Source organism: Amblyomma americanum, chromosome 8 (assembly GCF_052857255.1).
Source record: "Amblyomma americanum isolate KBUSLIRL-KWMA chromosome 8, ASM5285725v1, whole genome shotgun sequence".
In the NCBI taxonomy this organism is placed as follows: Eukaryota; Metazoa; Arthropoda; class Arachnida; order Ixodida; family Ixodidae; genus Amblyomma; species Amblyomma americanum.
In genome coordinates, this window is record NC_135504.1 from 126,450,378 (window position 1) to 126,464,188 (window position 13,811).

The 13,811-nt window shown below is 49.0% G+C and overlaps 1 protein-coding gene across 5 annotated transcripts in view; it reads right to left on the reverse strand.

Annotated features, from left to right (window-relative positions):
• LOC144102066 (extracellular serine/threonine protein CG31145) overlaps positions 1-13,811 on the reverse strand; it is a 250,432-nt gene that overhangs the window by 53,754 nt on the left and 182,867 nt on the right. For all 5 annotated transcript variants that reach the window (XM_077635340.1, XM_077635341.1, XM_077635342.1 and 2 more), the window contains 2 exons: positions 13,121-13,506; positions 12,273-12,397 (listed from right to left, as the gene is read on the reverse strand). In XM_077635340.1, the coding sequence (XP_077491466.1) occupies positions 12,273-12,397; positions 13,121-13,230 (235 nt within the window). In that variant the 5' untranslated portion in view covers positions 13,231-13,506. The remainder of the gene's footprint in view (positions 1-12,272; positions 12,398-13,120; positions 13,507-13,811) is intronic.

Below are 13,811 nucleotides of genomic sequence, written 5' to 3' on the forward strand. Positions count from 1 at the left end.
GAATGTAAGAACTGCATTGTTAAAAATAAAAAGACGCTTAGTGATCTGCGCGGTTCGCCTGATCACGTCGCACGAAAGGTTCATATAAACCTTCCAGCGTGCCGCATTACTCGTATAGCCATCAGTTTCCAATACGCTGCACCGTTTTATCGGCACCAACAAAATTAGGCTTCGTCGAACGCACTGCCAACTGGTGGCCAAGCCTCCGAGACGCCGTGCGGGCGGGGGAAAAAGGGCCACTATAGCTACAGGCATACAGACAAGCGCCGTTGTCTTTTCCTTCCTTTTTATTATTATTTTAATGAAGGCCACTTACTGCTACTACTACGTCGAGCAGCAGCATGCCATGCGTGCAACGCGTATCTAGGCTAATCAATCTGTGCCTAATTAGCACGGGAGACTGGTTGGGGGGGGGGGGGGGGGACCCGCGACTTGGGGCGACCATCTAATCTAATTCCCTCCGTGTTACTTCGTCGGCACACCATCAGTAGGCATACATGCACAGTGGACAAGGACTCGCCGGACATGAAGAACAAAGGGTCGAGAGATACAGCCATATAATTACACGCTCCAGCGCGTCAGGATGAGGAGGTGATCGAGTCTGCCGGACTATGTATATACAGATAGATAGATACTCCCCGCCTGCCGTTGCGCTGTGCAAACTCTGAGATGGGCACGCAGGTAAATACACTCCGCCCTCTGTGGGGTATCTGGGAAACTGCGCCGGCAGAGGAGTCGTGTCCGCGGGATTAGCTGCGGGCGGCGAGACGCGGGCGCGCGTGTGTGTGCAGGCGCGATAGTGAAAGCGCGGACGTGATTAGACTGCGTAAACTGAAAGGAAACGAGATCGGCGCGTCACTGAGGCATGCAAGCACAAGAGCAGAGATTATGCGGGTCCTAATCAACAACGCTGGGGACATGATAATTAGCAGGCTGCGTAACGAGGGAATAAGTATACGGTTAACGATGCGCGGTTCGGGTGAAGTACGGGTTTGTTTTTTATGGACGAAATGTACCACTTAATTTAGATACTGAATGCTTCGTGCTTATAAATTCCTTAGTTGGGGAAGTATACGGGCCGATTCGTCGTAAAACTTCGGGGAATCGGACGCGCTGGGGGTGAACCGGTTTTCTTTCACGGCATATTATACGAGTCGAATGGGCAACAATGGACTATATATACTCCATTGTTGCCCATTCCACTCGTATAATACTACAAAACTAACCCTACAGGTTAGATTATCTAACCTGTAGGGTTAGTTTATAGTCCATTGCTATAATATAACACCCATAGAGCCATTGCTATAATACGAGTCCATTGCTATAATATAACACCCTAGACCCATTGCTATAATATGAGTCATCAGTAAATATTAGTTGTGTATCTGGGCTGCTGCAAATGAGATGAATCTTTCGTGTTTCAGTTAATTACTGTATACAGTTTTATAATGAGCATATTTGTGGCTGCGAACAAAATATGACACCGTTCCTCAAAAGTAGCGCTGCGCCTTCCCAGTCGAAAAAAAGAAAAAACCCGACAGGACCATGTCAAAAATACGACCGAACATTTTGTCGTCATGTCGTAACGACAGCCTTAAATTTTCTGTTCTTTTGTAGCATTTTTCTGTGGTACTATAGTTTTTTTTTTCTGTAGTACTCTTCTGTAGTCCATATTTCACTACTATTCAGTAGTAACTACACAACATTATGTTGTTACTACTACACGTTCAGGGACAACGTTACAGAAAATATGTTCCGGCGACAAGCGATTTTCTGCTCTGTTTATGAAGTGGGTTCGTCAGACTGCGTGTTTCCAGGCCATTTAGCGCGGCAATGAACGTGGACAGCTTCGTCGCCCAAACAAGCACATTCATTTCACACAAGCAGCTGTATAGCAGCTGTGAACGGCTTCTCGACAGTGAGTCGAACGATCAACGTCAGTGAATTGTCCGCCATGGCTACCACAGCGGAATAGGTATAGACGTATAGACGCTGTGTAGCCCGTTGTGGGCATTGAGAATACATCGGGGGTGTTTATACCACATTCGGACCTACATTCTGCCCACATCGTCATCCACCGTCGCCTTATTTCTTACCCTCTTTCGAGTCTATCCCCCACCACACCGTAAGCTAACGGCCGCAGAGGCGAGGGAATGGCGACAACTACAGACGAACACCTTTCCTAACCTACACAAGTACCACATCATCTTCCCCGACAGATATGACAGCATCTGCCCCTGGTGTGGCGGAATTCCAACAACATATCATGTAACAAAGGGCTGCTCCGGTCCCAAGCCCCCCGATCTAGACAAAGATCACTCCGACGAACAGTGGGAGTCTGCCCTGCTCAGCTCTGACTTGGCGACGCAGCGAAAGCTGATATCCCAAGCAAGAGCAACTGCGGTGGACATTGGGGTCCTGAAATAAGCACTCCACCCAAAATCTGTATTTTCGCCTCTCTATCCTACCTTTTTGGAATAAATGTTTTCTCATACTACTACCGCTCCAATCCAACGTGCCAGCCCTGAGAATCATAAGAGCGTGTTGTCGGGCAAGTTGGCTTTGCATGATATAGAAGAAGTTAGCGCAAAACTTAGACGAAGACAGAGAAGAAACACACAAGACGACAGCCGAGCGCTACTACCAACTGTTTATTGGGTCTTAACACCCGGAATATATATCCGAAAAAACAAGCATGCGCAGACAGTTGGAGGCACAGACGTCATACACCAGCACCGTGACGAGGCGAAAGGGAATCCAGAAAATCACATTCAGAAGTATAAATCTGTAAGGAAGGATCACTCGCGCAGCGATCAGATAGCCTTTTAATGTGGAAGGCCTCCAGCACAAGCCTCGCTGTGACATTGGCGCTCCTGCCCAGAATCTTTGTTTTCTCAAATCGTGCCCTACACGTGCTGTCACAGGAAGAAATATGCCGCACAATATTAGCGGTTCTTTCCTATGGACTTTCCTATGCAAAAGAACCACCGCACCCTCCCTGACCCTCTCTCGCTCTTGATATGGGGCACTACAAAATGATTAACGAACAAAAAAGTTCTGAGGGCACTGAAGTGTGCTTACGTCGAGGAATTCGAAAGCACGTGTTTTCAGGAAAGGAAAGGGCGCAGTAGCTCTCACATCTCGACGTCTCGGTGGACACCTCAATCGCGCCTGAAAGCATGCAACTGAATATGCATATGTCATCGGTCAGAAACCCTGTCTCAAGCTGACCTCCAACTTGACTAAAACATGTAAGCTGTATGCAAAGAGGAATGCTACGACAACACCTTCAGACTTGATATCCTTCATCACTATTTTATCCCAACGGCAAGAAAGGCTCGTTCGACCATTTCAATTCGCTTATTCAACATCACGAAAGACAAACAGCCAGAAGAAAGGCTTAACATAGGTCGACGCACCCTACAGTAACTTGGCAACAGTGTCACACAGTATGTCCACCCTCTCTCCTCCTTCTGTATAACCGTGCACACTCTCTCCCACCTTCCATTCCTCCATCCGCGTTGGGAGGAGGGGGTAATTCATTCTGTCCCATCGTTCGGATGTCCATACTTGTTACGCCACACCGTAGCGAAAGGGCCCAATAAGGAGCCGGATCCGACGCAAGCCGAATCCATTTGTCGCAATTAGGTCAGCACGGGCTCCCGCTGGGCGAGAAGTGCACTGCGCCCTGCATCGGGGGGGGGGGGGGGGGGGCAGCTGCTGCCCTGGGGGAAATAGCACTGCGCGCGCGCACGCGCGCGCACACACACACACACACACACACACACACACACACACACACACACACACACACACACACACACACACACACACACACACACACACACACACCTAGTAGTAGTACATGCACGAGGGCAGCAAGCCGTAAGCGTGATTAATGGCGGGTCCGGCACGGTGGCCTCCTACCCCTGCTGCATTGCGAGGCCGTGCAGGGAACGGGTATTGCCCGCCGAGCGCTTCCCGCTGCCGCCGCCCAGAAGAGCTGTAAGCAGGTGTGTGTGTACCTTATACAGTGCAGAGGATGCGTGAAAACACCAATTCCGGATGGGAATAAATGAGATGCGCTGCGGTCGAGAGTACTAGGAGGTGCTGTCTGCACGTGCTCCTATACCCAGGTTGTCCCGGATGCAGGGGCCAGACAGACGGGTGTTTAGTGGCCTCCCCTTTACGTAGAAGGCTTGTGCGTGGCTGCCACCCTGATTGAGTATGTGGCGGCAGTTGTGAAAAAGTGGTAGGGTTTTAACGTAGTCAAACCCAGCACGCGTGCGAAAACATATGTTTATCCTGGTTGCCTCGTGGTTTTGCTTTGCTGGGTCGTCGGCATACCCGGCGACGATATTAGATAGTATTCAGTATTAGTGAACGAAGACGACGATCAACAATGCACAGAGCGAGGGTACGTTCCAGTTTAACACGAGGCGAGGGTGGCTGCGGCGATGGCATAGCGCTCTCGTGCAGTGGCCTGCCAAGCGCCACTGCACGCGCCATTCGCACCGCCGCGGGTTCGATATCCAGTAGCGGCAATGTGTATTGGTTTTATTCCGCATGGGCCACGGTCACCTTAAAGGTCAAGCTTCACGCAAACTCGGTGAGCCGTTTAGACCGCGTGAAGTAGCGCTTTCGCGCTGAAAAGGAGTCCCATGGCAGGAGAGCGTCAGAAAACCGTGTAGAGGTAAATCCTATTTGGCGACAATCTCGGAGGAGGATGCTTAGGCTCGAACGTCGCGACTATTCGTACGCCGGCGATTCATTTCTTAACACTTCGACGATCGATTGTTTTTGTTTCGCAAGAAAATGGACCAACGCGGTCGATTTTTTTTTCTTGGAGCGCAGCTGTTAGACGCCAGTTTCTGCGTTCCGCGTCGTAGTCGGCGTAACACGCCACATGACGGGTGACGTGTTACGGCGTTTGAGAGGTGGCGTGTTGGCAGGCGGAAGCAGATCGAAGCGCCACCTGCCGCAGCGAAAGCGGAGGAATGGACAGCGGAAGGCGGCTGCTACGGTAAGATCCCGGAGGGTGGCTAGCAGCGTAACACGCCACATGGCAGCGGTGCTAGATGCCGTACATGTACGGTGTCTTTTGTGCTAAAACCACCGTACATGTACGGCAGAGACCGTCAAAGGGTTAAGTGCATCTTTGAATCCGCAGCATCGGACTACAAGAAGGACGCCGTACTGAGACATCTCCGGGCGGATTCTCGTTAGTGAGTGCATGCTCCTGTCTGCATTTGCATGGACTCTAAAATTGTATTGCAGGCAGCCGGGTTCGAACCCGACCGCGGCGGCTGCGTTTTTATGTAGGAAAAACTCTAAGGCGCCCGTGTGCTGTGCGATGTCAGTGCACGCTAAAGAACCCCAGGTGGTCGAAATTATTCCGGAGCCCTCCACTACGGCACCTCTCTCTTCCTTTCTTCTTTCACTCCCTCCTTCATCCCTTCCCTTACAGCGCGGTTCAGGTGTCCAACGATATATGAGACATACTGCGCCATTTCCTATTCACACAAAACCAATTATTATTATTATTCTGTTCTGCAGCTGACCCGAAAGACGCGGGTTCGATCCCGGCCGTGGCGGTCGCATTTCGATAGAGGCGAAATGTTAAAAGGCTCATGTACTGTGCGATGTCAGTGCACGTTAAAGAACCCCATGTGGTTGAAATTATACGGAGCCCTTCACTGCGACTTCCTCATATACTGAATCGCTTTGGGACGTTAAACCCCTATAAACCAAACCAAAACGCCGTCGCGAAAACTGGGGACCAGTGCAGTTTTTTCCATCAAAAATCCTCTGCCGTCCCCTAGGCGCTCTTAAGGCCCGTTTCTGCGTTCTTTTCGACCGCTTGAAATATTTCACGCTTCGTTGTCTGTACATCAATTATGTCGCATTATCGGATCTGAAATGTTGATACTGCGATTTGAATGCTTAGAATTCACTTACGGTTTCAGCTGCCTCTCCATCTCCCTCGCCCTCTCGAAAGTAGTCCTGTATATCACGTGACTAAAACAATACTTAAGCCAGGCGTGCGTGCCTCTGCATATAGCGTAGCGGTTAGCGTACCTGTTACAAACCGAGAAGCTGCGTGATTTTCATTGCCGGTTTGTATACAGCCATGACTTTCTGCATGGATCACGGCTTATGAACTACGAACAACAAAGGCCATAAACCCCGCAAAGGCGCCTTTTGTGCTGTGCAGCTGCTGAAACACAGCGCTAAATGCACGCAAGCAAAATAACCCATTTGCGAATGCGCCGCGTCGGCCTCCGCATCTTGCCGGCAAAACCTTCGGAAAAGACCGCACCGTGGACAAAAAGGTCGGGCAGTGAGCCAACTTCTCCCATAAGTTCTTTATCTGTCTATATATCCTCGGCCCGTTAACGAGATGCTTCCAAATCCGAGCACACGAGCTTATCTGTACGGCGCCGCCCCCTCGCACCGATGCCGTGGCAGCTGAGATCTGCCGTGTCTTAAGACCAAGCGTCTGTCCAGTCCCAGAGCCTGGGCTGTACGTATAGCGGTGGCGAGAATTCTTAAGCAGCCTATTTGCAAACAGGCCACGATGACCGCGGCGCCCCGGCACAACTGCGCCGAACAGCGGCGGAGCTTGCAACAACCGCGAATTAAAGGGAGCTCGCAGAATAGGTTTTGGTCAGGGCGTCGATAACGAAAGCGCCGCAGTTTGTTGGCGCCAGGTGGCAGAGGCGGCGTCTCCTGACCTAGGCGTGCATCGATTAGATCCAGGTGTGCGCGTGTACGCATGTGTTTACCACTGCATTCCGAGGATTCCCGGCGGAGAGGTTTCCGATACCCCTTTCAACGGCTGCGCGGAGTCCCGATCGAACAAGCCCCTCGTCGGATCACGCTGCGAGTGCAAAGCATTTGCTGTGCGGTTGTGCCATTCAAGCAGCATGTATCAGTATAACACGTAATCAATCAATCAATCAATCAATCAATCAATCAATCAATCAATCAATCAATCAATCAATCAATCAGTCCATCAAAAGTAGCACTCAGCATTATTTCCCTGCTCTTTCCACGTTTCTGACCATGTCGTGGGGACCTTGTTAAATTAATTGCAATGAACAATTAATATGGCACTACATTGTGACTGGTGGTACACGTGTGAGACCCAGTATTATTCACCGTTGTACATTACTAGCGTCAAATGAAACGCGAGCAGCTTAAATGTAATACGATGACAGGAGCACAGAAATCATCATCAGCCTGACTACGCCCAATGCAGGACAAAGGCCTCTCCAATTAACCCTCTCCTTTGCCAGCTGCGCCCACCCTATGCCTGCAAACTTCTTAATCTCATCCGCCCACTTAACTTTCTTCCGCCCCCTGCTACGCTTGCCTTCTCTTGGAATGCACTCCGTTACCCTTAACGACCAGCGGTTATCTTGCCTTCGCATTACATGCCTTGCCCAAGCCCATTTCTTCCTCTTGATTTCAACAAGGGTGTCATTAACCCGCGTTTGTTCCCTCACACACTCTGCCTGCTTCCGGTCTCTCAACGTTACAGCTACCATTATTCTTTCCATAGCTCGCTGCGTTGTCCTTAACTTAAGCGGAACCCTTTTCGTTAGCCTCCGAAACACAACACAAAAATATTAGCTGCTGAAAGCCAAGCACAGCCAGGGTCCATTAATTCTCCCATACAACGGTCTCCGTGCCATCGAAGTGCAAACCAAGTCGCTAGTATTGAGACTCCTTCAAGTGAAATATTCTCGCTTTGCTGTTCCCGTTTCAATTTCGTTGTTCGCGTTTCATTTGGCGCTGAGAGTACGTACCTACACTTGCCCTCGTTATCATTCAATATGCTTCCCCATTTTTTAAGTCAATTTAAATTTGTTTCTTCATTAATTCCGACCGCCTTAAAACGTGAAGGGGAGCACCTGCCCCCTCCCAAAACTGCGGGCCTTCGAATAAGGCTTTCAGAGGTGGCTTCCTGCGTTTAAGTTGTGCGCCCTTTGCTAATATACGACTGTTAATGCATGAAAAAAAAATAGTGGGGTCTCCGAAGTGCGAAGTACCTCATTTTCAAACTATAGTGCAGCGCCCGTGCAAAAGCAACTGACTAATTTCTGTCTGCACGTCCGTACTGCCGCAGGCCTCTCTGCCTGTATTCTTTCATATCTGAGCAAGAGTTCACTTTGTCAGCGCTAATCAAAACATTCCCTGTCAAAAGATCCTCTTGCAGCCAATGGCGTCAGCCGGTTCTTATGAACACGAGCGTGACGATACCGGGAAATGCTGGGAGGGTACTATCCCCTTTCCTCTGTCACTCCTTGCTTCGTCAAGGTAGGATGCGAATCAGTCGACGCCATTGGCTGGAAGGAGTCCTTAAGGAAAAGGCAAAAGGCTGTTCAGGTGCTACATTATTCTTGATAAGTTGACTGCGGGGGGGGGGGGGGGGGGGGGGGCATCACGAGCACTCTGTGACTTACAATGGCACTTACGCAGCACAACTGATGCGTTTTTTTGAAAAACGCCGCAGGAAGACAGATGTGCATTGTAATGTGCGCTAGTTATGAGGAATGTATAATTCTTCGCTGCGCGACTTCATTCGACACAAGAAAACAAACCACAATGCACATGTGACCTTTCGGTAAACGATGGGCGCGGCTGCTTTTAAAAAAAATAAATTAATTTTCATTCCCGCCTCAAAACCAACGCGAAGAGTGAACACTAGTTAGGCTAACAGCTGCGACGGGATGGGCCAGTACCGCTGTCTGCCTCCTCGACGTTGTCGCTGACCCATCGAAACAATGGAGAAGCCATGCTCGGAGAGTGACGTCACCACCTCGACGATACTTTCTCTGCTGTCCGCGGACAATGCGTACATCGGCTGTCTCACAATGTGACCGAGTGCAGGAGCCATTGTTACAAAATAAGGCCACATAAGTTGGAGCGACAACACTCGCATTTTTGGTCTTTCCGCGTTCTGCCGCTAGGGGCAAATGTTCTCAGCATATGACAATGCAGTCGCAGGAGGGAAACGTGTGAGAAAGAAGGAAAAAAAATTGAGACAGAGGTCTTCTGTGACGAAAATAGGTTCCCATTGCCATCACTGCGTGACCGTTTGAGCGTATAAATGGCACCACAATGCCGCTGCGGAGCAACGCCGGCGTCTTGGAGACAGAAGGAAACATATATGTGTCAGTCTAGGTGACCTTTTGGTATCTTGACCTATCCGCGCCTGCCGAGCGTTATGACATTTTCGGCTAGAAGATGACTGGCTGCACTGAAGCGGAGAGGCCAACGAAAGTTCCCCCGTTGGGAGTCTGTAGTCAACGTGCGTTCTGTGCGGACGGTCGCGAGAGAGTCGGATATAACTCAAGAAAGTAGCGGCAAATGCCTCTCAAAGGAGGCCCTCCAGCCAATGGCATCGACCAATGCTTCTCCCTCTACCCGTTGAACGATCCCCTTTGACTTGTTGTGAAGAAATTGCAGGGGGTGGCACATGAAAGAGGAATAACCACGGCTTAATCGGATAAACCGTGGCGTCATGAAAATCGGTCGACGCCATTGGCTGGAGGGTCTCCATTGAGGGCCGTCTGCCGCTTCATTCTTGAGTTGTACTCGACTACAGCCTACTCTTGGCCACAGTTATAGCGCAGTGTCAACGCAGTCTGGTTTCCAATCACGAAACACGAAATACAGTGAAGAGTAGAGAGTTTTAGCATTGTGATACCGTATACCGCTACAGTATGTCCCTGCGCTATGCGCTAATAAAGAGAGACCTTTGTACTTGTGGCAAAATGTTGTGATACTGAATGCCACCCAAAATGCGCTTGAAAATATGCTAACTTAATTATTTAACATCCCTGCCTTTTCCTCCTCCTCTTTATCTATCTAATTACGATGTTCTTATGTTCTAGGCAGAAAATAAGAGACTAAACAGCAGTGCGGCCGAGGTATCGACCTCAGTCTACAGTCTGCAAGTTCATGCAGGTACTACGAAACTTACGGGTACCACAAAATTCTTGGTAAATTCGGAAGTATAACGCTATCAACTTTACGCAAAATTATTTTCTTGTCGAAGGAGTCGAACTTAATTCTTCTTGAAGGCAGTCTCTCAACAGCGTTGTTAAGGATGCCCTTAGTTATTGATCATTCTCCTCGTGGAAGGTACGACACCGGCTATCGATCGCATCCATCATATTAAAAGGCTTCGACGGAGGACCCAGCAGAGAGTATCACCACCGGGCACTTCTTCGACAGCAACGTACACTTCCCTTATAAAAGTGGTCTATAGTCTGTCTATAGACTTCTTATAGATTCTACTCCCTGCCTACAGATATTTCATTTTGTCTATTCATAGTCTATGGACTGGCATAGAAAAAAGTCTACGAAAAGTGTACGGCCTTGTCCATATACTGTCTGTAGGGTTTGTACTGGCTACAGACTAGTCTATGAGATTTGGCTAAGAAAGTCTATTGATTTTATAGAAAAAATATATATGGACAATCTATAGACTGTCTACAGAAACTTTTGAATGGGTCACGGTGCATTCGCTGTCAAGAAATTCAGCTGTGCTTACGTGTGAGGCGAAATGCGCGACTAACCATAGTAGGTGATGTTGGCGGGACTCCAATTCGCGGGTATTTTCCTACGAGCTGGACGCGAACTGCCCACGCTGGCATCGAGGACTTTCTAAATTCATCGCAGCGTTTGAGTGGAATTTTTGGGCTATGTCCGGAATTTGCTCCATTTTCGCGCTGCCACGGTCGAGAATCTGGTCTTAGTGTCATTTTTCGCACAAATTTCTCCCGATTACGTGTGCTAGAAAGTTTCTGGAAACCTGACACAACGATTAAATTTACTCAGTAGGATTGAGTACATAAATACGTTAATCCAAATTTTAGCAACCGGGGAAAAAAATTTGTTCGCGCAACCTAAAATATCACGAAACCGGAATTCCACTTCGCATATCTGTAGCCACCCAGCTTGATTTATGTTCTCAAAACACGTGGACATGAACTAAAAGCGTAGAAGGGGCTCAGGGGGACGGTGACAGTTTGGTGCGTAGATATGACTGCCCATCTTCCAAGCGGCCATTTGGCAGGTTCGAAGCGTAAGATAGTCGGTGTCATCAGCATTGGACGGGACACTTCCGAAGCGGGACAGTTCAGTGCCACCCTCTTTCATCTATGAAGAGCAAGTTTAAAGTGTTTGTTGGTGGCCCGCCTTGCTTCCCCCTGTTCATGTTTGCGCGCTTCAACGCTTGTTTTCCTCCGTCACTGTGCATTTACAATAAATCTTACTCGCAAGTTATCACCGGCATGTACGTTATCTTTTTTCGTCTTTGTTTTTATATTACTTTTGCACAGTTTCTTCAAGCTGCCTTTGTTCTCGGCACAAATAAGAACGCCTTGAAAATTCCAACCAAGTTCGATGGAGGTGGAGCGGGTAGCGGTGTTTACAGGCCCGCACGTGCAGGCGCCCAGAAGAGTTTGCGGAAGACGAAAATTACAAGAAAGCATAATTTCTGGGCAGTCTAGAGACGCAGCCATGAACTAAATAAAGGATGCGGCCTACATTTCCAGGCTTGACCTAATGAATTCGCCTCTAGGCGGCAAGGGAATTTAGGTTTTTCGTCATTATGGCGTTCCGGAAACTTTTCTGGGCGCCTGTACCTTCAACAATTCTGATCGGAAGGGATTTGGAAAAAGTAGTATTAGTAATGTTCTTGGGGTGTTTTTTTCCCGCAGTGAAAAAAAACCCCGGGAAAACCTTGTCAAAAATACAAAATATTTGGTAGTTTTGTTGTAACGAAAGATTTTTCTGTTGATTTGTAGTATTTTTATGTAGTACTGTAGTGTTAGCAGAAGTACTTTTCTGTATTCTCTAGTTCTGTAGCAATTTTCTGTAGCAACCACATAAAATTGTGCTGTTACTACACATATTTATGTTGCTTCCACAAGTTTTTCGTCAAAAACATTAGAGAAATTCTGTTGTGACGACAGAAATTTTTCTGTTGTTTTTCCGACTGGGTTTTTACTTATGCACCGGGAAGTAATGGGTCGGATGGGTAACAATGTGCCTGAATCCATGAGCACGCTCCCGAGTTCGCATGCCCCTGCTCCAGCTGATATCTACAGGTGGCTTCATGAAATGTACGACAATATGGCATACTACCTTTTGATAATTATTTAAGACATCGACGAGGCACGTCATGTTTGAATCGTTGACAACGTCTGGTTACAGGTGATAACGGCCGCAACGACCATCACGATCTGCGTACTCACCGACGTGCACGATGGGAAGGGTGGCCATCTCGTGTAGGATGCGCTCGATGAGTTCCGATTTCTCCGGGTAGAGATACTCGCGCGCAATGCCCGTCTGGAACTGTTCCCAGCTGGTCATGTTGCGGCTGCAAAGACGGGGACAAAGAACGCCAACGGTTATGCATGTCATTCGCAGAAGGCAACAGCAACAAAATACGACCAAATGTTTTGTCGCTTTGTCGCAATGACAGATTTTCATATAATGTTACAGTATTTTTCTGCAATAGTTATCTGTAGCTCTGCTGATACCACAATTGAGACAGCACGTTACTACAGAGAATTCTATTGTTACAAGAAATATTTCTGTTGTTACTACAAGTACATGACCAAAATACTACAAAAATTTATTTGAACGTTCTTTCTTTTTCTTTTTAAACAGTGACACAGTCGAGGGTGCCTCGTCTCCACACTACGGCCTCTGTAGCGTACAGGAAACAAAAGCGTCACGGAATGCGCCGAAAAAGGCGCCAATGTAAATCGAGCCACCAGCAATTACGACAGCAAGTCTTTCAGAGAGGGCACACAGATATTGAATATTCTATAAGCAGATGTCTGCGGAATCGGCCGACTGCATAAAATCCATAATGATAGCGAGCCGTAGTTTCTCTATATGGTCCAGTTAAATTGCAGAGGCCGTATCCTATAAGCTCATGTAAACGGAAAATGCAAGTAACCGAGGTAAAACTGTCGTTTCTCCTCACCGAAGAGCGTGAAACAAATCGTGTCTGCCGCGTTGCACAGAAATGTATACTTTGGAGTCGCCAAATCGCACGTAGGCCGGACTTAGACAGCTGGGGAGGGACCCGCACCTGGTCTCGATCTGAAGTATGTGGCCCAGCGTCGGGTTGTAGCGCCTCGGTCTGACCAGCCGGCGATCCTCGGTCGAAGGCCAGGCGATGAGGACCAGGTCCTCGAACATGTCGTGCGGTCGCTGCCTCTCGGGGTCGCCCTCGACGCTGCCCGCAGCGGGCGCCGCATTGCCCAGGCGTTTGCCCTGGTCGTTCTTCTTGGAGCCCTTGGCGGAGGGTTGACCGCGCTTGAGCACCGGTGGGGGCGCGGAGGACGACGGCTGCGAGCCCTGGACGTCCGCTTGACCCCCGCCCCTGGCCTCGCTGGCCGTTCGCCGGGAGCCCCCCTCGACGGATGCCTTGGTCAGGAGCTTCTTGCCGAGTACGCCGGACGGGTCAGGGCCGCTCTGCGAGGGATGGCGAACGCGTTTATTCACTTTCATTAATGCGAAGGCATTACAGTATGTCCCATTAGCAGAAAAGCCGGAGCCCGCCGTCTACGGCACGAAATTCGGAGGGTGTCAGAAAGCCGGTGTATACGACGTCACAACACATGTAAGCGAACATGCAGTCATGAATGATGAAACGTAACTAGTATGACCTATCAGTCATGAATCATAGTCATTCTGCAACGTATCATGGCCCAGCACTTTACAAGTAACGTAATGTGAGGTGTATAGAGTTTTACAAACATCACGCATAGTCAAACCTC